The sequence below is a fragment of the Echeneis naucrates genome, chromosome 10 (genome assembly GCF_900963305.1).
Source record: "Echeneis naucrates chromosome 10, fEcheNa1.1, whole genome shotgun sequence".
In the NCBI taxonomy this organism is placed as follows: domain Eukaryota; kingdom Metazoa; phylum Chordata; class Actinopteri; order Carangiformes; family Echeneidae; genus Echeneis; species Echeneis naucrates.
This window is the reverse complement of record NC_042520.1, coordinates 9,141,612-9,160,446: the sequence shown is the minus strand read 5'-3', so window position 1 is coordinate 9,160,446 and position 18,835 is coordinate 9,141,612. Positions and strand designations below refer to the sequence as shown.

Sequence of the window (18,835 nt, the reverse complement as noted above, 5' to 3'; positions counted from 1 at the left end):
CATATTATTGACCGATCATACACATAACCTCTAGATTTTTTTGTTACATACTCAAATGTTTTATTGTGTCTTGAAGAAACATAATTTTTTGTGAATATAGTAATGAGAAAGATGAGCGGGTGGGGGTGGGAAGAGCTCTGATCTTAAATGTAACCCTAACCCTGCCCCCACCCGAGCAAAAACACGTTCGTTCATTCATTCATTTACTCATTCATTTACTCATTCACTCAACGCTCGTTCAAAACAAAAGGAAAAGGGGGCGTGTCGATATCGGAGTGACGTCGGCGTTAACCAATCATCTGTGTCTCTTCCCAGCGGTCCTGACCAATCGGAAGCCCGCGGCCGCCGTGCTGCCGACCAATCGGCTTCGTGAAACTTGGTTTTTTGAAAACGTTGGCGGCCGAAGAAGTTCGAAAATATTAACACTGATCGTTACAGGTCCGGAAATTAATACTTCACATCTTCATTAAGATGCAGGTAAAGTGTTATTTTTCTCCTCTGGATCCATGCCGACGTCAGCTGAAAACTGCGAACAGTTTGACTGGCAGGTCGCGGACTCCAGCTCGGTAGCTAACGTTAGTTTTGTCAGCTACCTTAATGGGCTAACACACATATAGCATAGCATAGCATAGCATAGCATAGTCTGGGCAGTGCGAAGTGTATGTACACGACAAAACATAAACATGAGGGGGCTTTCAAAAGTGAATCAACCCGAGCCGGTGAACTTAATCCAACGCTTCAGTCGGGCCGCAGTTGTCAAAGGGTTTAACTTTGGCCTCACGTTACTGAACAACTTCTGTTGTTTAACTACAGAAACGAAGGGCAAATGAAACATGTTTACTGTAACTGCATGAGTTACTTCAACCAAAAATGTGATTATAATACTGTGGTCACGAGTCATGTTTTATATTACACGTCAACTGTTATGTTGCCTTACTTAAATAATTTTAAAGATACACATAAATGTTCACGGACCACCCAATTGCATTAACATATGGTGACAATGTGCACTGAAATTACAGTGTAATGCAACCTACTGACCAAAATGTCCTCTTTAAAGAGGGCAAAGTGTAAAAAGTTCAATCAAAATGTCATCCTTTTACTGTCACGAGAAGCAATAATGGATTTGTCCAGTAAACAGGCAAAGAAGTGTTAATATTTCCCCCAATAATGTGTGCCACCCTGGGTCTTTCCTCAACATTGCTTGGTACACATACATTGTGCAATAATATAACCTAAAATATAATTGTGAATAATTCTCATTTCTTTTCAGAATAAAGAAAATTATGAGCCCAATGGTTTCCAAAGGCCGGTAAGTAGTAATGGTTGTGTAGATTTGTGGGGTGGTGCTGTGTTAAAATATTCTAAATAAATATTGCTTGAAAGGCCATTTTACATTTTAATTGTTAATAAATAATACATTTGCTTGTGAATGTCAGTTTACAACCCCTACCATGGTAGCAGGCCCACAGCGAGTCCAGGTGAAGCCACGAACAGAGACAGTCAAAAATGCCATTGCAGGTAACCTCTACATCCCCATATACACATGCAATTTATATCTCGGGAAAACCTTTGTGATTGTAATGTCATTGTTAGGCCCTGGGAGAGAATTTGTTGGATCATCCTCCAGTTCAACTTCAAAGTAAGTGTTCGCACTCTTAGTACCTCTGCGGTTCTCATTGTTATCATGTTCTATTCTTACTCGTATGATTGCCTGCCTTTTTACTTCCTACAGGAAAATCTCCATTGATGACTTTGACATCGGCCGACCGTTGGGGAAGGGCAAGTTTGGTAACGTTTACCTTGCGAGAGTAAAGAAGTTGCAGGCGATTGTGGCATTGAAGGTGTTGTTCAAGTCACAGATGGAAAAGGAGGGTGTGGAGCATCAACTCAGGAGAGAGATTGAAATTCAGGCCCATCTCAAGTTAGTATTCTGAAAAAGTCATTTACCATCTGTTGTGTGTTGTTGTTTAGCTTGCGTGATTTTTAGATGTTTAGGGGTATAAATAATGTATAAGCATTAATTGACTTTATCCCACCAATATGTGATATTGTGTGCTTTTGTCAGTTTCTCACAAATTTTGTGAAGGATCTTCAAAACAGAACAATATTAATAAATATGTCTTGGCATTTTAATAAACATTTTTACTGCAGCTTATCACAGAAATGACTACTAATACCCTACGAAATTAGTAACATGATTCAATTCTGGAATTCACAAAGAAGAAACAAAAATTTTGGCTAATAATTAATAATAAAATGTTTTGATTAGTGTAACTATTACTAGTATAGATTAATTCAATACCAGATTAAAATATTCATTCATTTCCTCCTCACTCCACTTTCTCAGAAAGGGGTTTTGGTGTTGTGTTATGAGTACACTGAGTTTTCAAGTATTTAACTTGGTTTTAGAAAAGCAGTAAACACTCTTCTTCAAATTATGCTCACAAAATCCTCTCTTTTTTTCTTTTAAGATTTATCTATTATTATTTTTTTCCTCCTCAGACACCCCAACATCCTGCGCTTCTACAATTACTTCCATGACCGCAAAAGGGTGTATCTAGTCCTTGAGTACGCCCCACGTGGTGAAATGTACAAAGAGCTACAGAGATGCGGAAGGTTTGATGACCAGCGCACTGCCACAGTGAGATATGACTCCAGTCTATTTATTGTCAAGGAGTAATTCTTCCATTTTCACTGCATCCTTGACAGTCTGCTGTTATGATTGAATGTTAACCTCTTTAAATTTGCAGTACATGGAAGAGATATCAGATGCTCTTATGTATTGCCACGAGAAGAAAGTGATTCATCGTGACATCAAGCCAGAGAATCTTCTTCTCGGCTACCGTGGAGAACTGAAAATTGCTGATTTTGGCTGGTCTGTTCATGCTCCTTCTCTCAGGTGAGGAATCATGGTGTCAGTGCACCACTGTGCTTTATCAGTTCCACCTCTCTACTACTGTATGCTGTCACAAGTCCATAATTGCTTTCTATTTATCTGCATCTTCCCTACTAACCTCTTGGTTGATTCCCCCTCCCAAGACGTCGCACCATGTGTGGAACACTGGACTACCTCCCTCCAGAGATGATTGAGGGACACACACACACTGAGAAGGTTGACCTGTGGTGCATTGGTGTCCTCTGCTACGAATGCCTGGTTGGCAACCCTCCCTTTGAAACTGCCAGCCATTCAGAAACATACAAAAGAATTATGAAGGTTGGTGTTTTTCTTTGGTAGTAGGAGTGAATAAGTGTTCCGCTAGCTCTATTATCTTGCTGACTGTTTTCTTGGATCAACTTTTACCTGCTGTATTATTACTACCAAAATTCATTCACGTTCAGTTTTGCCTCTAAATAAAAATGTAGCTGAGCTGACATCTGATCAATTTCTGGTGTCTGCCTTTGTTGTTACTTTCCAGAGTTGAGTGCGTTATCATTTTTTATTTATTTATTTTTGAATCATACTTCATAAGATAAGGGCTCAATCTATGAACTTTGAAGCACGCCAGACCATAATGCATAAGTTATTTTTAAAAGTTCATCTACCTTCTATCTTCACAGCTAATATGTACCATGTTCCTGAGAAATGTTAGTTCAAATTAATGTTTTTAATGTAGCAATCAGTTTCATGATTAAATCTGTAAATGCCATTTGCAGGTGGATTTGAAATTCCCCAAGAACATCTCAGATGGTGCACGGGACCTTATATCCAAGCTGCTTCGCCACAGCCCGATCGACCGCCTCTCACTACAGAATGTCATTGACCATGCGTGGGTGAGGAGCAACTCTCATCGGCTCCTACCCCCAACCTACCCAAGTAACAAGTCCTGAGCCCACCTGGTTGGCCTGCTTCTCCCCACCTCAGGGGAGTTCTATGTCCTCCACAAGACACTTGGCTGGAATATTTAAGTGTCACTGCCATGGATTTCAAACTGCCTTTATTCCACCACAGTTTATGATGGTTATACATGCACACTTATGTTATCTACGTATAGTTTATCTTAGAGGTGAATCTGTTTTTACTTTCTTTACTTAATAGTGTTGACTCCAAAGTACTATTATTAGACTGCCTCAACATGAATATATTCTTAAATATTTTTAATATGATGTGTTTGAAGGATAGGGTGGAAAGCATTTTCTTATTTTTCCTCACACTCTCCTTCAAATTTCTAATAAATCTTCTAAAATGATGTGCGTGTGTGTGAGTGAGGCAATTATAGTGCTTTTTTTTTTTTTTTTTTTTAATTGAAATAGCTTTCAATTGTTTTTACCTTTATGCTCATTTTGGATTAGATTGGATTGGATTAATTATAGACATGATTTTCAAAAAATTTATTCAGCCGGTTTATCGTTAAAGGTAAACCCTACTCACTACCCCTTCACCCGCGAAAGGAAGCCACAACGGGTCGGACTTGTAATCTTCCCTCGGAAATTGGACGCCACTTTCTACGTCACAGCGCAGTTTACGTTGGGGCACGCAAACTATCACATGGTCTCAGCAGCAACATGGAGTGCGGTTGCGATTTGTTTTTTGTTTGTTTTTTTTAGCATTCATCATGCTTCGGTTGATTAAATAAACCAACAGGTTCACGGAGAAGAATACACCATCGACGTCTGTTGTCTGTTTTTCTTCTCCGACTTCACCTCCTCTCGCTCTCTGGGGGTCGCCATTGTTGTTTGATTCCGTATACAAATAATGACGTAAAGCATTCTGGGTATTTTTCACTCCCTTCTTCGGGAAGTCAGCAGCTGAAACCCTCGATCTGTAGGGCCAGAGTCAAAACCCCTACCCCTACATGAAAAAGGGAACTGGGACACCACCACCTTCACGGGACTGCGCAAAATGTAGGGGTAGAGGGTGTGTTGGGACTGGGTCAAGCTGACAAGCTGGATCCAGAACCGATAAATAACTGAAGGCAAAATGTGTCGCACAGTTTATTATCGGGGGTAGAATATCAAACGTTATACCAAGTTGATGATTCTTTCCATTACACGATAAAATGTATAACAGTTTCAGAAAAGTTTGATTGAACTATATAGATATATGAAATCATGAAAATATTATATCAGTGACTTACACATATCAACGGTAGCGTGGCCGAGCGGTCTAAGGCGCTGGATTAAGGCTCCAGTCTCTTCGGGGGCGTGGGTTCGAATCCCACCGCTGCCAGAGATCTTTTCCTTTCTTTTCTAAACCCTCCCATAGTATTTTGTGCAATCGTGGGCATGGATGTGCACAGACATTTTGGGGGCAGGGGCTCAAGTGAGAAAAAGGACACTTTTTGTCATTTCAGAATCAGAGTCAGAACTATTTAATTAATCCCAAGGGGAAATTATTTAATCTATCATAAATAAATAATAGGACATCTCTGACGTACCTGCTTATTTAAGTACCCTTACACTCACATAATTGTTGAATACTCAGCAGACATTTCTTTAGGTTACACTGGGTTTATCCCAAGAGTAAGCAAGAACAAACGAAGCTGTGACACCATGTGTGTGCTTTGTATGTTACTAGTCTCTAGTAAATATTTAGAATGACTACATCAGGGACATGGACACCTCTGTACACGGTGAAGTAAGAATTTTCAAATATAGCATCAAAATGTATTTATCTTTGCACAAGACAGTAAATTCTTTAATTATTGGTGTTAAAATAAAATAAAAAGCTAGAAACAAAGGCAAAAGTGTGCTGAGGGCCGGGGTCTGCTGCCGCCTGTCTCTGTCTCTGTGTTGTTCGCAGCCTCTATACTGAGCGCATTGAGCGTTATCACCCCGTTCTGTTTTATTTATATTTCTTTGACAGGGAAGCTATGCCAAAACAGGAATGTTTATTTATATAAGAGAGAGAGAAAGCAATTTATATATATATAAAAAAAAACGCCCCAGAAAAAAGGCAGGTGCTCCAGCCCCTTTCAATTTTAGGTGTGAACGATTCACCGCCTACATCACCAGATGTTAATGATCCCTTTTACCGTCGCCATGTTCACCTATAATAAACACGGCACCTCGCAAAAGTTAGCAGAAATAATACATTTCACAGGAACCTGCCTTAGTGTTACTCAAAGGGGGCTGTAACTTATTGTATTAAAACGCTAGAGGCCGCTGAAGGACCATCAAGTTACACCGAGTTGAACGTATTTGAACGTAGTTCATAATAAACACATCATTACCCAGACCTCACCCAGTGCCCCATTTGGGAATACAGCGTACTACGTGACAAGATTCCTTGTTATACAATAATAGTTTTTTTGTTTATGTTAAATTGTTCGTAGCATTTTACTCGCAATAAGTGTGAAAATAAAAGGCACTCTTGTTGTTAATCTTTCGGCTGCAGTAAAATATAAATACATTGAATATGAGGTGTACTGGGAATAAACCGATTGTATAAATCATATTCTAGATTTTAGCATTTTTTGTTGTAGGGTTTATTTTGGTAGGGGAAACCCCGCTTGAAAATTCCTTTCCGGGTCACGCGAGGACGTCACATTCACTTCCGTTTCGAACTTCACCGACCACAACAGAAAACCGCTCTGGTCGGATTTTACCCGATGTGTTCACATTTTTATCACTAAAATCTGAGCCAAGCAGTTTGAGCCATGGCTGGTTTACCGCCGGGAGACCCGCAGCTGGTGTCCATGATCGTCAGCCATTTAAAAACACAGGGGCTCTTCGACCAGTTCAGGAGGGACTGCCTGGCAGACGTTGACACAAAGGTAGCGGGTTAAAATGTCTCTATCTGGTAAAGTAAAGAGATAATTATTGTGTAATGGTTGTGGACAACTTTGACCTAGGGTCTAGTTTTCCTTCCGATCCAACCACTTCGTTTCCATTCATTCTGGCTGATTGTGAAATTCAGATAAAAGTCGTATTGAGGATGGACAGGATGTAATCCCTCCAAATGCAACATTTAACGGCCATTTTGGACCAGATTATAGAGGAAAAACTAAATATCACCGTATTTCGATCGTGCATATTCCTAGCAAGACACTGTCAGATTGTAATACGCTGACCTGCTCAGGTACCAGTTGATCCTCTAACATTTTTTTAACCAGATCAACAGTTGTAGACATTTTCAGCTACCAATGTGCAATGGTTGTTTTGTAATATGATGATATTCTTCCCTGTTGTAGCCGGCTTACTTGAACCTGAAACAAAGAGTGGACAATTTTGTCTCCAATCACCTCTCTAATCACACATGGAGCCCACATTTGAACAAGAACCAGCTGAGAAACAACATCAGACAGCTGGTGTTGCAGTAAGTGAGAATGGAGAAATATTTCTTGTCCTATCTCTCATCTAATTGTTTGTAGGTTACTGAGAGTTAAACCTAAGCTGTTTATTTCAGATCCGGGATGTTGGAACAGGGAGTGGACAGGATTGTGGCCCAGGTGGTGGATCCCAAAATCAACCACATCTTCAGGCCGCAGGTGGAGAGAGTGGTGCGTGAATTTCTGTCGCCTGGCAGCTGCTCTGAAGAACCACTGGCACCACTTCCTCCAGTAGAACCAAGACCAGACAGCAGCATCCCTGAGCCGGGTACAGAACAGTCTTATCCTGTCTGTATTAGCCATGCAGGTTATGTTTGTTTCTTTGCTTTTTGTCACCCAGATTTTGTCTATGGAAAGAGATAACTTAATTTCCCACAATCACAATGAAAAGTCTCCAGTCTTTTGTGTCTACTGAATTGCAGACAAGGCACATCTTCTGATTCAAGTTTCTCCACTTTGCTTCCTTGTGCTTCGAAACATTCATCTAGGTTCACTTTTCTTTTGAATATGTAATACTGTATGTCATATAGAGGATGTCTCACAGTATATTTGAGATTTATTCCAAATATTCTTTTACACATATGAGACCTAAACAAGACTAATCATCTATTCAAGTGTCTGACTACAGCCACACAGTTAACACCTATCATTACATATGCATATGTTTACAGCCTCATCATCTGCTCCATCCACCACTGCTGCCAGCGATGCCATGTCCATCCTGGACACAATAACTTCGCTCAATCAGGAGGCTAGTGTCAGAGCCAGCTCAGGAACAGAGAAAGCACGTAAAGGCCAAGCTTCAGATGATCCCATGCAGCTGGTGGAGGAGAACGGGCAGGACATGAGTGTTGTGGAGGAAGGAGACAGTTACAATGAAGGGAAGATGCTGGAAGAGGTAGAGGAAACAAAGGTGGCACCAGAGACCCATGCGTTTGACATCAAGACAGAGGACACTCAGGAAGAGATGGATCTGGGAAAAGAGGGATTGATTGAGATAGTGAAAATGGAGGATGACGATTCAGGAGTTCAGGAGCAGACAGAGGAGGAGAAAGACAGCCGAACCACTGGAAAATCCTCAGAGGAGAAGCAGGATGATGAGCTGTTGAAATCTACAAATCAGGCCAAGCAGAAAGCTAGAGAGAGGATAAAGGAAGGTGAGCTGCTGTGTTCGCTTTGTGTTTTTGTTTTAGAATAATGCTAACTAATCTTGACCGTTTTCCTGAGTCAAGGATTTTTTGTGCATTTTGCTTCCATTTATGGACAGGTCTGAAAAATATTTTATTAAAGATTTTATCAATTTCTTTGTGTTTGAAGATGAGACATCACGCTTGTTTAAATTTCAGTATATAAAGCTTAAAAGGATTTTAGCAGAGTAATGAAATGATCCGTCATCAGATTTGAAAGGTATTTCAAGAAAATAAAATAAATTAAAAGGTGTTCTGTTGTCATGCAGTTCAATTGCTGATGGAGTTATACTTAATTGATGTATGAATAATATAAATTCTTATTTTTTTGTATATCTGATAAATTTTTTTTTTGTTGTTTTTTTTTTTTCTTTTCCTACCTAACTCTTTCTTTGTTGTTAAGAAAATCTATATAAATTGGCATGTCTTTGCACTGCAGAATACTCTTTGGAGGACTCTGACCTGGAGGGACTGAGTGACATCACAGTGAGTTCTGTCCACACCAGTGACCTGTCGTCATTTGAAGAAGGAAGTGAAGATGATGCCTTGCTGTCTGACTCTTCTGAAGAAGGGGAGCTTCCACCTGATGGTCTCAGCTTTTTATTTTACACTTAGTTTTCAACAAGATTTTGAAAAGAAACTATATCATAAAGTGTCAAATCTGTTGTGTACATCTGATGGTCAATGTGTTCTTCTACAGGATTAGTTGTGAGTTGTAAATTAAATTTTTTTTTTTACCAGATCAAGGTGATGCAGAGGAAAAGAAACCCAGTGGAGATGCAGGAGAAGAAGAGCGTAAGCCTCGTCGCAAAGCTTATGTTCATAAACCCTTCCTCTACTCCCGTTATTACAGCGACTCAGATGATGAAATCACTGTGGAGGAACGTCGGAGGTCTGCAGTAAGTTGTCTTTCTTTCTACATTAAAATAATTGAGTTAGAAATTGGTATATAGCTAAATAGAAAAATTTCCTTGGAAAATTACTTGATTCCAATGTTGAAAACACTACAGATTTTTACTATCCTTCAATGTTTCATTTCTGCTTTCTGTCATTGGTGTGTCTATATGATAAACTGTGATCATATAGGCAAAGGACAAAGAGGAAAGGCTGCTCAAGAGGCAGCAGAACAGGGAGCGAATGGAAGAAAAGCGGAAGCAGAAAGCGATACAGGCAGAAGAACAAGGTATTTCTTTCCCATTAATTAATAATTTGCACTGTATGGTATTCAGTTTGTTTATCAGTTTATTGGTTATAAATATCTTTTCTGTCATATTATTTACCAGTCTTCATTTTCTATGCAGATCACAAAAAACAAAAGAGTGGAGACTTTGTGGGGTTGGAGCGCCCCAGAGCCAAAGAAGCTCGCAAAGAAAGAAAAGTTCTGGAGAAAAAAATGGCTCTCAACAGAAAGAGGAAACTAGACTCAAGGTATGCCATCTAAAACTCTGACACAAATCCATGTAGCTGCTGCTTAACACAATCGAATGTTTAGTTTTGCAATGTGCACTCTGAAAGTGCATAAATCGATTACTTACCTTTCAGAAAAGAGGGAGATGTTGCATGCAAGAAAAAAGGAGACACAGGAGGAGAGGGATCCAAGAAAGTGGTACGTGAAAACTTCCAGGAAAAAAAATGGTTTCTCTCTAGGTAGAAAGTGTGTCCTTGGATTTGTCAGATGTAACAAGCAATGTGGTGTTTAATTGTTTTAAAATTAGGAAGTGAAATCTTACAAGGCTCCTCATCCAAAACTGATGAGAAATCTGTCAGAATCTGCATCATCTGATGAGAGACACAGAAGGACGAGTGGCAGCGTTACAGAGGATTCAGGTGAAAGCAAAAAGGTGTCTGACAAAGGCAGGACACACTCTTTCATCCTGGAGTTAGAGCAAGGTTCCCAAGAGGCTCTCAAACAACGTTCGGCTGGGAAATTTGATCGGCTGTCCCGTAAAGAACTTCACTCTAAAGAACGCAAAGAGAAGGAACGCAGCCTATCAGATGAACGTGCCAAAGTCAAACAGAAGCAGGAGAAGAAATCTGAACATCAGGGAGATGAGTCTCAGCAGAAGGAAGGTGTGAAAGTGTCATCTGAAGAGAAAGGTGAGAAGAAGCCTAAGATAAAAAGTGAGAAGAAAATGCCAGGAAACACAAGGGAAGGAAAGGCGTCTGTGTCTGAAAGTGTTGTTGATGAGGGTCCTAAAGATGGAAAGAAGGTGAAAGCTCCATCTACAGAGACTGTTAAAGTAGAGAAAGAAAAGGAGAAACAGAAAGACAAAATTAGAGAAAAGGAAAAGGAGAAAGATAAGAGCAAAGAGAAGGAAAAAATTAAAGGAGACAAAACTTCAGTTAAAAGTGATGTCAAGCAGCTGCTCCGCCCGGATTCTGCTGGTTCCACTGAGGATCGATCTGAGATAGAGCCTGGGCCAGATGGCAGCAAGAAGAAAGATAAACACTCCAAGGAAGTCCTGAAAAGGTCAAAGAGCCACTCTGAGGATAGACAAGGAGAAAAACCGAAATCTACAACAGATGGTAAAGATGGTGAAAAGGAGAAGATTAAAGTAGATCAGGACTGCCAGAAACCAAGCAAGTCCAGCTCTGAACCAACAGATAAAGATCCAAAAAGAGTCAAGACAACCGAGAAGGGAAAAATCATTGAAAAATCAAAATCCAAATCTAAAGAGGAAACAAAGACTCCATTGTCATTAAAGACTGAAAAGAAAGTTCTGAGTTCAGATGTCAAAAGTGCAGTAGGTACATCTCTCAGCAAACCTGAGGGAACAAAGGAAAGAAAAAAAGAGGGAAACACAAAGGATCAGCGGAAAGTACCTGAAGAACCTGCACAGGAGCGATCAGAAATTAAGAGCGCAAAGAAAAAACTGGAGAAGAAAGATAAAGTCCCAGAGAAGAAAGAAGATGACCAAGAAGATGGAAAAGCATCCAGAGAAGACAAACTGGAAAAGTCAGAAAAGTCTTCTGTGTCCTCAGTGAATCCTGAGACAGAAGTGAAGAAGCCATCTCTTCTCCAGGACACAAGCACAAACTCTGATCCTGTCACCACCTCATTCTCTGACGACACCTGCGATGCTTTAAGCGACATCACCCCCGAGCCACCCGAAGGGGAAACTGAGTCACGACTCAGTGAGATGCCTGCTGTGCCCGCTGAGGCTGACGCTCTGCTCACCCTGATGGATGTTTGTACCTCAGCAGAGGCACGACTTCCACCTGAGAGCATTCGAGAGGAGTTGACAGCAGAGATGGTGCTTCAGGAGGCTGATATGAAAATGAAAGAGGCAGCTCTGACTCTGCTCTCTATGGATCCCGACAGCACAGTGTCCTCCAGCTTAATTAGTCACAATACAAGTGAGGAACCAGAGGTAAATCCAGCAGCTCTACAACAGATGGAAACTACAACAACAACTGAGGAGGAAGAGCAACTTCCACCTATGGATGCTCAACCACCTGCTGAAACTGACTCTACAGCTGCTGAGCTGTCACCAGCTCTGTCTCAACCAACTTTGGAGCCCACTGATGAAAAACCAAACTGTGCAGGTACAGTGTAAAATACCTGATATTTGTTCTCAATGCATTTCAAAATGTTTCCCCGATTAAAACACTCAATACTTTATTTCTAAAGATGAGCTTGGAAATGCAGAAATGGAAGCATCAAGGGCTGAACCTTCTGAGATACCTGCACCACAGGTAAAAAATACAAAGGAAACGAAACCTTTTTGCTTGTTAAAAAGTCTTTTGAATTTGTTTATTTTTATTAAACTTTTAATCAAAATATATCAATACATTTCAAAGTGCCACATTTTGTTTTCTCCATAGGAGGATGACACTCCTCCTATGGAACATCAGACTGCAATGAATGAAGATGAAGCTGACAAGGCAGAAATAACTCCTGAAACACAGCCAGATGAGAAAGTGACGTCACCAGCCCCTGATAACGAAGGTGTCTTGTGTCTGATGTTAACTAAAATCTTTATCTCTTTTCTTACGTTTAGATGTTTGTAGCCATTATTTTTTTTGTACACGATGTGGTTCGGCGAAAAGAGCAGGCACCATTTGTACGTCAACCCCAATGTGCTTTATGTTTTTATATTTCAGCTGTTGATGTTATGGGTGTCACAGAAGAGGTCAGAGGGAGCACAGAAGAAATGGCAGTGGCTGTGGTTTCTGATGGTTCTGAACAAGACTCAGAAATTTCCAGTCAAAGAAGTGAGTGCTTGAAAACTAAGAATTAAGAATAAGATGGGTGACGTTCTGCTGACTATTAACCTAACATGGCATTGTCTCTTTAGATGAATGTGAGCAAGATATAGCAGAGACAAGGACAAGCCCTGAGGTGAGGGGCCATTAATGCTACAAAAATGTAAAATGTCATCCTGAATCATCAAGTGAGACTAAAATTTAAAGTGATTTCCCTTCATCAATAGGTAGAGAAAGTGGCAGCTGAGGAGAACCAGGCTGTGACGGATCCCGAGAAAAGTAATTTTATATGCATATTTTAAGTAAATTCATCAAAAGCCTTAACTAAGCACGCATTTTCAACTCAGGTTTCCTTTCACCACTAGGTGAGGCACAGGAGGTAGATAATGTTGCAGCAGAGAGGAGCCATCCAACAACTGTGCGTTTTCAGCCTTTATTATCCATGATAACACACCTCACAGTTCTTGGTATTTTACCTGACTCTCCTGGTTATTCATATTTGATCTGTGGATCGTATGAATTTTGTTCAGATGGAAACCAACGTTCCAGAGAAGACAGAGGAGGTCAGAGGAAGTGAATCTGAGTGTCAATCCAAACTAGTGAAACAAATCAGTGAGTCATCTGAATTTATTTATTTATTTATTTTTAATGATCGAAAATGTAAATACACATGGCTTTTCATGCTGTTTCATGCTGCTTTTTTTCTTCATCATTAAACACAGTTTCTTTTTTTCCAGGTTTTCCAGGTAACATGTCCAGCACAGACAGCCAGGAAGATGAGAAGGAATCAGACCTGTCAGAAAAGGTAACTTATTTTATTTAACATTTATTCAGTATCTGTTTTAAGCTCCGCTCTTACATGTGCCCAAAATCTATGTGAACACTGTTTTATCTTGTAGGAAAAGAAGACAGATGGAAGACATAAACAAAAACTGACCAGTCAGAAAGTTTCCGCAGTGAAAGACTCAGGTATAACAGACGTGAAGACATTCGATCAGAAACTCTTTTTTAATTCTGTTTGTCAACTACACATTAGCAATTTATTGGCTAGCCGATTGCAAGAGAGAGCTACCGCCCAGCAGCTGAACTACTTGTGGGAGTTTTAAAAGATGTTATTTCTTCAGTTATTTCTACTTTTGTAACTGATCAGGTGATGAGACAGATGAAAAAGAACAAAAGAAGGAGCAGCTGTCTGATGAGGTAAATGCAGCCTTTTGTCACGTCTCATAAAATTGGTTTGTTGTTTAGTTGTGTGTTCCTGCTTAACTCTGTGAAACCTGTTAAAATGCATAAACTGTAAAAACCAACTTTTGCAGGTGCATGTTTTCAGTTGACATCTGTATCTGTATTAATTGAAAATAAATTGTTTCCCTGTGAACTTAAGGAGACTGAGCAGGAGAATGTTGTGGAAGTGAGAACACCTCGCAGGGGACGCTCATCCAGATCTGCCGAAGAGATGGAGAAGGACCATCCGAAAGAACCAGAAAAGTCTGAGGAGACTCCAAGCCACAGAGGAAGACGTTCAGGAGCCGAACCGAAGGAAGCAACTGCTGGTAAACTGGTCACTTAAATTAGCAGTTTTAGTTTTAAGCAATTTTGAATTGTGTAAATCGTGTGAAATGTCAAACTTTATAATGTATAAATGGGTGGTTATCTATTTTCCCTGAAAGGCTTTTCTCTCAACTTAGTGGCCTGTTTATCTTCTTAATCTGTAAATATCTGAAATATGTACCAATATGAATGCTTCAGAATGCAACTGTTTCATTGAACTTTTGCTCTTACAAGTATGAAAAAGCTCTCTTCTGTAAATGTAAAGAGTAATGATTTTATTTTATTTTTGCACGACAGAAAAAACAAAGATCTATCACCAGTGTAACCAGTTTAAAGTTGCTTTATGTATTTCTTTGTTTAAATTTCTCAGATTACCTGAAGAAAGATGAAGATGAGGAGAGTGCTGATAGAACAACATCAGGGAAGCCAGCAGAAAAGGAGGAGGTATGAAAAGTACAGATGCAACAACCCCAGATGTATTATGAAAACGGGCCTCAACAGAAAGGAGTGAATAAGGAATATGTACATATACATACATGTTTTTATCTTTTCTGCGTTTTGTTTGTTTGTTTTTTTTGTTTTGTTTTTTTCCTTTCTTTTCTTGTTTTTAGAAAATTGAAGACAAGAGTCCACCACGGGAAAGTCCAGTCCCTCCGCTGACTCCTATTCAGGAGGACTCAGATGGTGCAGGGAATATGGACAACAAAGAGACCACTGACACACGTAAGTTTGTTTTCAGTGTTTGTCACATCTACATACTTCTGTCTTGGTTGTTTGTGCTCTGACAGACATGTTGCACCAAAAAGCCTGTTATGCCAATTATCCAAATAAGCACATAAAAAGAACAGCTAATAAAGTGAGCCGCTCACAGCTAATTTGTGCCTCACAGTCTAATGTTGTAAATTAGTTCAATTTTCCTGTCATCATTGTGAACACATAAGTTAAATTCTGCCAATATTTTATGTCTGATACTCGCATGCAAAACAACCTGATGTGATAGATTTTGAATATTACATTCACTTTCCAGGCAAACCAGCAGTGAAGAGAAAGAGGTCTGAGGAAACGGATGAATCTATTGAGGTGAAATTTGTTGTTTTTAATGGATTCAAATATTCTCTGAATCTTGGCTTGCATTTCCTCCACGACGACGGTGAATTCCTTCACCTGGTCTGTTAAGATGTGGATGCCTTTATCTGAAATGGCACTTGTGTGTATTGTTGTTTGAACATTATTCTTCAGCAAGCCCAGGATGATAAGGAGCCGATGGAAGAGGAGGAAAAGGAAGAGATGGAGGAGATGGAGGATCAGGAGAAGCAGGAGAAACAGGAGAAAGAGGAGATGGAGATGGAGAACATGGAGAAGAAGGAGAGGGAGGAGGTGGAGGAGGAGGAGGAGAAGAAGGAGACAGAGGACAGCAGTCAGCAGGGAGATGGTGGTAAAAGAGCAAACAGACAAACACACAGATGAAAGTGTGAAATTAGAGCACAGGATTCTTACACATGGCCTGGATTCTTGTTGTAGAGACAAAAAACAACATTTTACAAATTATAAAGAGAATGAGTCACAATGACTGTCTTTATAGTCTTTGAAATTTACCAAATCTTTTCCCAGGTGCTTCCCCCTCTGTCAGCCAGTCAGAGGGACAAGAGGATTTCAAAGAGGAGAGCTGCAGCGAGAAAAAAACAGATGATGTATTATGGCATATCATTTTTTTTATATTCATCACTTGATTTACAGATCTCTATTGTCAAGTGTCATTATGTATAGACCCTAGGTCCTCTCGTGTCATAGTGCACTCAGTGATGTTTAATTTATTTAAATTCTATTAAACTGAACTCTAAGTAGTAAAATCTTGGTCTATAATCTTACTAGGGAGAGGAAGAGCAGCAACAAGAAGACCAAGAGATGACTCCAAAGAGAACTGCTCGAAGAGGACGGCCATCAAAGGCAGCAGCAGTCTCAGAGGATTTAGGTAAAGAAGCTTGCAAATCATTATAAAGCTTAAGTAATATTGTAAAATCAGAAACAGCTTGTAAACCTGCATGGAATTTACCTCCAGTTTGGCACTGTGCTCAGTTCTTACACAGAGAGCAGCCGGGGTTTAATGGGTAAATGTGTTTTTCACATTCAAAAACGTTTCTACTTTCAGTAAGCGTGAAAGGGAAATTTATTCATGAACAGAAGCAGAGCCTTGATTACCATAACTATTTATCATCCTCCCCCAGATAAAAAGGACAAAAAGGCTGAAGAAAAAGAGAGTGAGCCGAACGAGGAGGAGGAGGAGGATGATGGTGAGGAAGAAAAAGGAACTGCAACCAGAGCAACCACACGGTCAGCCTCTCGTCTGGAAGCTGAAAGGTAAATTCACAGCCACAAATGATCACGACAGTAATCCCGACTGAAACACACTGGTGGAGGTGTCATCACTCCAGGCACTTTTCAATTTAGCTGTTTCTTGCCTGTTAACAGAATCGATAGTTAAAACCAACAGTGAAGGAAAGTAATTCGAAACAATGTGACACAACAAACTGCCAGCACACCTGCAGAAAGCGGCAACTCTACATTTTATAGTGTTTCATTAATCAGTGTAAATACAGTGTTGTATATCACAACACACTGCAGAGGAAGTCATCCCAAGTCAGAGGTGACGAAAGAGCCTCTGATTGTTTTGTTGTGGAGCATTTACCCTTTGAAACACCTGGAAGGACTCATCGCTGTCTGTTCCTGAATTTCCCTACGAGGATAAATAAAGTATCTTCTTCTTCTTGTTCATCTTCTTCCTATTAAATGAAAGCGGGGGAGATTCAGTAGAAAGTAAGAACTGTTGTTTCTTATTTGTTTTTATTGCTTCTCAGAAACAAGCCAAGTAAACCATCCACCCGGGCAAGCCGACAGAGCGGTAAAGAGGAGACCGCAGCTGGCACACGGTGAGTTTGTTTCACTGAGGTTAAGCAGTACGAATGAGCTCAAAGGGGAATCCGACCAAATCTGACTGCTGGGTTGGTTTTCCCGGAATTTCAAAATGTTTTGGAGTTTTAACGCCCAAAGTGAAAATAAGAAATCATTTTGTATAGCCTGAGCTGCTTAAAAGAAGGCTTATTAAATATGTTGAATTCCACAACAAATACAGGATCAGCAGTATCTTCAGCAGTAAGTCCAGAAGGGCGACAATTATTCATTCATTCATTCATCCATCCATCTTCGGCCGCTTGTCCGTTTCCGGGTTGCGGGAGATAATTATTTCATGTGTAATTTCTTTATAAATCCAGTGTTTCAAAGAGCTCCTTACAAAATAGGTACTCTCTTTTTTTCCCTTCCGTGGTTTGTATACTCTGCATGTCAGTTCATAGACTTATTCCTGCAAAGAGCCACAGTACATGCTTAATACACCATATATTTTGGGCTATCTTGCTGACATTTTAATTATTATTGTTATTTTTAATATTTACTCGAACAAAGGAATGTTAAGAATTGTAACTGGAAAAGACAATTGATTAAGAAAAATGCTAATTATATTTCTTAAATGAGCTGATCCATCACTCAACTAATGGCTCTATAATCCATAATCAGTATATAACATAATTTTACAGTTCGACATTCAAAAATATTCTTCTTTGGTTAAGGTGATAGATTGTATAAACAATCAATGGGTGAAAGGCAAAATCAATTTTTTTTTCTCTAATTTTTCAAACTTTTTGCTTTCTTAATATAAATGGTTTATTGACTAATTTCCAAATCTTCAACATTCTGCTTTTAAATATTAAACTGTGCTAAAAAATCCTGGTTTTGGAAAACAAATAGAACAGTGTATCCTACAAAAATGGCTTTCTGTCCAATTTCTCATGTAGCGTTTTCAGTTAAAATTCAGAACAACTGCTTTGTTTGTTAAAGAGAGGGAAACGGTCAGAGAAATCACTGACTGTTTCCCTCTCTTTAACAAACATGCCTGCTCTTCAGGAGTCTTATTTAAGTTTTAATAATTCTCATTTGTAGTTTCAGGGCAGGTTTAGTCAGAAATGTTCACTTTTCATTGCAAACATTACAAAAGTCTTAAATGGTTGTTTTTGAAATGCGCCGCTTTGTGTTTCTGTGAATTATTTGCCAAAATCCAAACTCTGCATGGTGGTTATTGCAAACTTTTCACAAATAACCGTTGAATTAACAAAGACAATCTTTTACACCAATAATACGACACTGTAGACAAACGGCCTGACTTGCTTCTCGTTTCCCTCCTGCAGCGGAGCGAGAGGCCAGGCAGCAGTGGCGAAGGGGGGCCGTAAACGGGAGGCCAGCCCTCCTGCGGTGCGAACGCGGGGAGGACAGAAATCAGAGGAGCCCCCTTCCAAGAGAGCCAAACGCTGAAACCTTTGACAGCAGTGGACTCATTTGCCCCAGTAGTGTTTTTTTTTTTTTTTTTTTTCGCCACTCCATATTCAAGTCAGGTTTGCTGTTGGGGGTCAAAGAGCCTCTACAGTCAGTTAGCACATAGATTGATTGACTGTAGATATCAAAGAGCTCTGTATAGTATTCAACACTCTTGTGATTGTTGAATGTAAACCTGAGGATCTGTGTAGGAATCCCTTAGAATACTTTCTACTGCGCTACACCCATATGGTTTGC

The 18,835-nt window shown here is 39.8% G+C and overlaps 2 protein-coding genes and 1 non-coding gene across 3 annotated transcripts; all 3 read left to right on the top strand.

The window, feature by feature from the left end:
- Positions 1-392: 392 nt before the first annotated feature.
- aurkb (aurora kinase B) lies at positions 393-4,203 on the top strand. Its single transcript, XM_029512701.1, has 9 exons — positions 393-477; positions 1,274-1,312; positions 1,440-1,521; positions 1,597-1,642; positions 1,736-1,924; positions 2,506-2,644; positions 2,754-2,902; positions 3,043-3,217; positions 3,658-4,203. The coding sequence occupies exons 1-9, from the start codon at positions 472-474 to the stop codon at positions 3,829-3,831; spliced, it is 999 nt and encodes a 332-aa protein (XP_029368561.1). The 5' UTR covers positions 393-471; the 3' UTR covers positions 3,832-4,203.
- An 885-nt stretch (positions 4,204-5,088) lies between these two features.
- Positions 5,089-5,170, top strand: trnal-aag (transfer RNA leucine (anticodon AAG)). The gene has a single exon. It is a non-coding gene; the product is annotated as a tRNA-Leu (tRNA).
- A 1,335-nt stretch (positions 5,171-6,505) lies between these two features.
- On the top strand, positions 6,506-18,577 carry bod1l1 (biorientation of chromosomes in cell division 1-like 1). The gene is made up of 27 exons (XM_029513252.1): positions 6,506-6,716; positions 7,134-7,258; positions 7,349-7,539; positions 7,943-8,428; positions 8,898-9,047; positions 9,200-9,357; positions 9,545-9,641; positions 9,760-9,886; positions 10,001-10,064; positions 10,174-12,004; positions 12,090-12,154; positions 12,284-12,407; positions 12,563-12,673; positions 12,757-12,800; positions 12,892-12,943; positions 13,030-13,082; positions 13,195-13,276; positions 13,402-13,469; positions 13,564-13,633; positions 13,815-13,864; positions 14,049-14,217; positions 14,586-14,659; positions 14,827-14,938; positions 15,243-15,295; positions 15,455-15,513; positions 17,071-17,142; positions 18,454-18,577. Exons 1-27 carry the CDS (start codon positions 6,600-6,602, stop codon positions 18,575-18,577), a joined length of 4,728 nt encoding a protein of 1,575 aa, XP_029369112.1. The 5' UTR covers positions 6,506-6,599.
- The last annotated feature ends 258 nt before the right edge of the window (positions 18,578-18,835 follow it).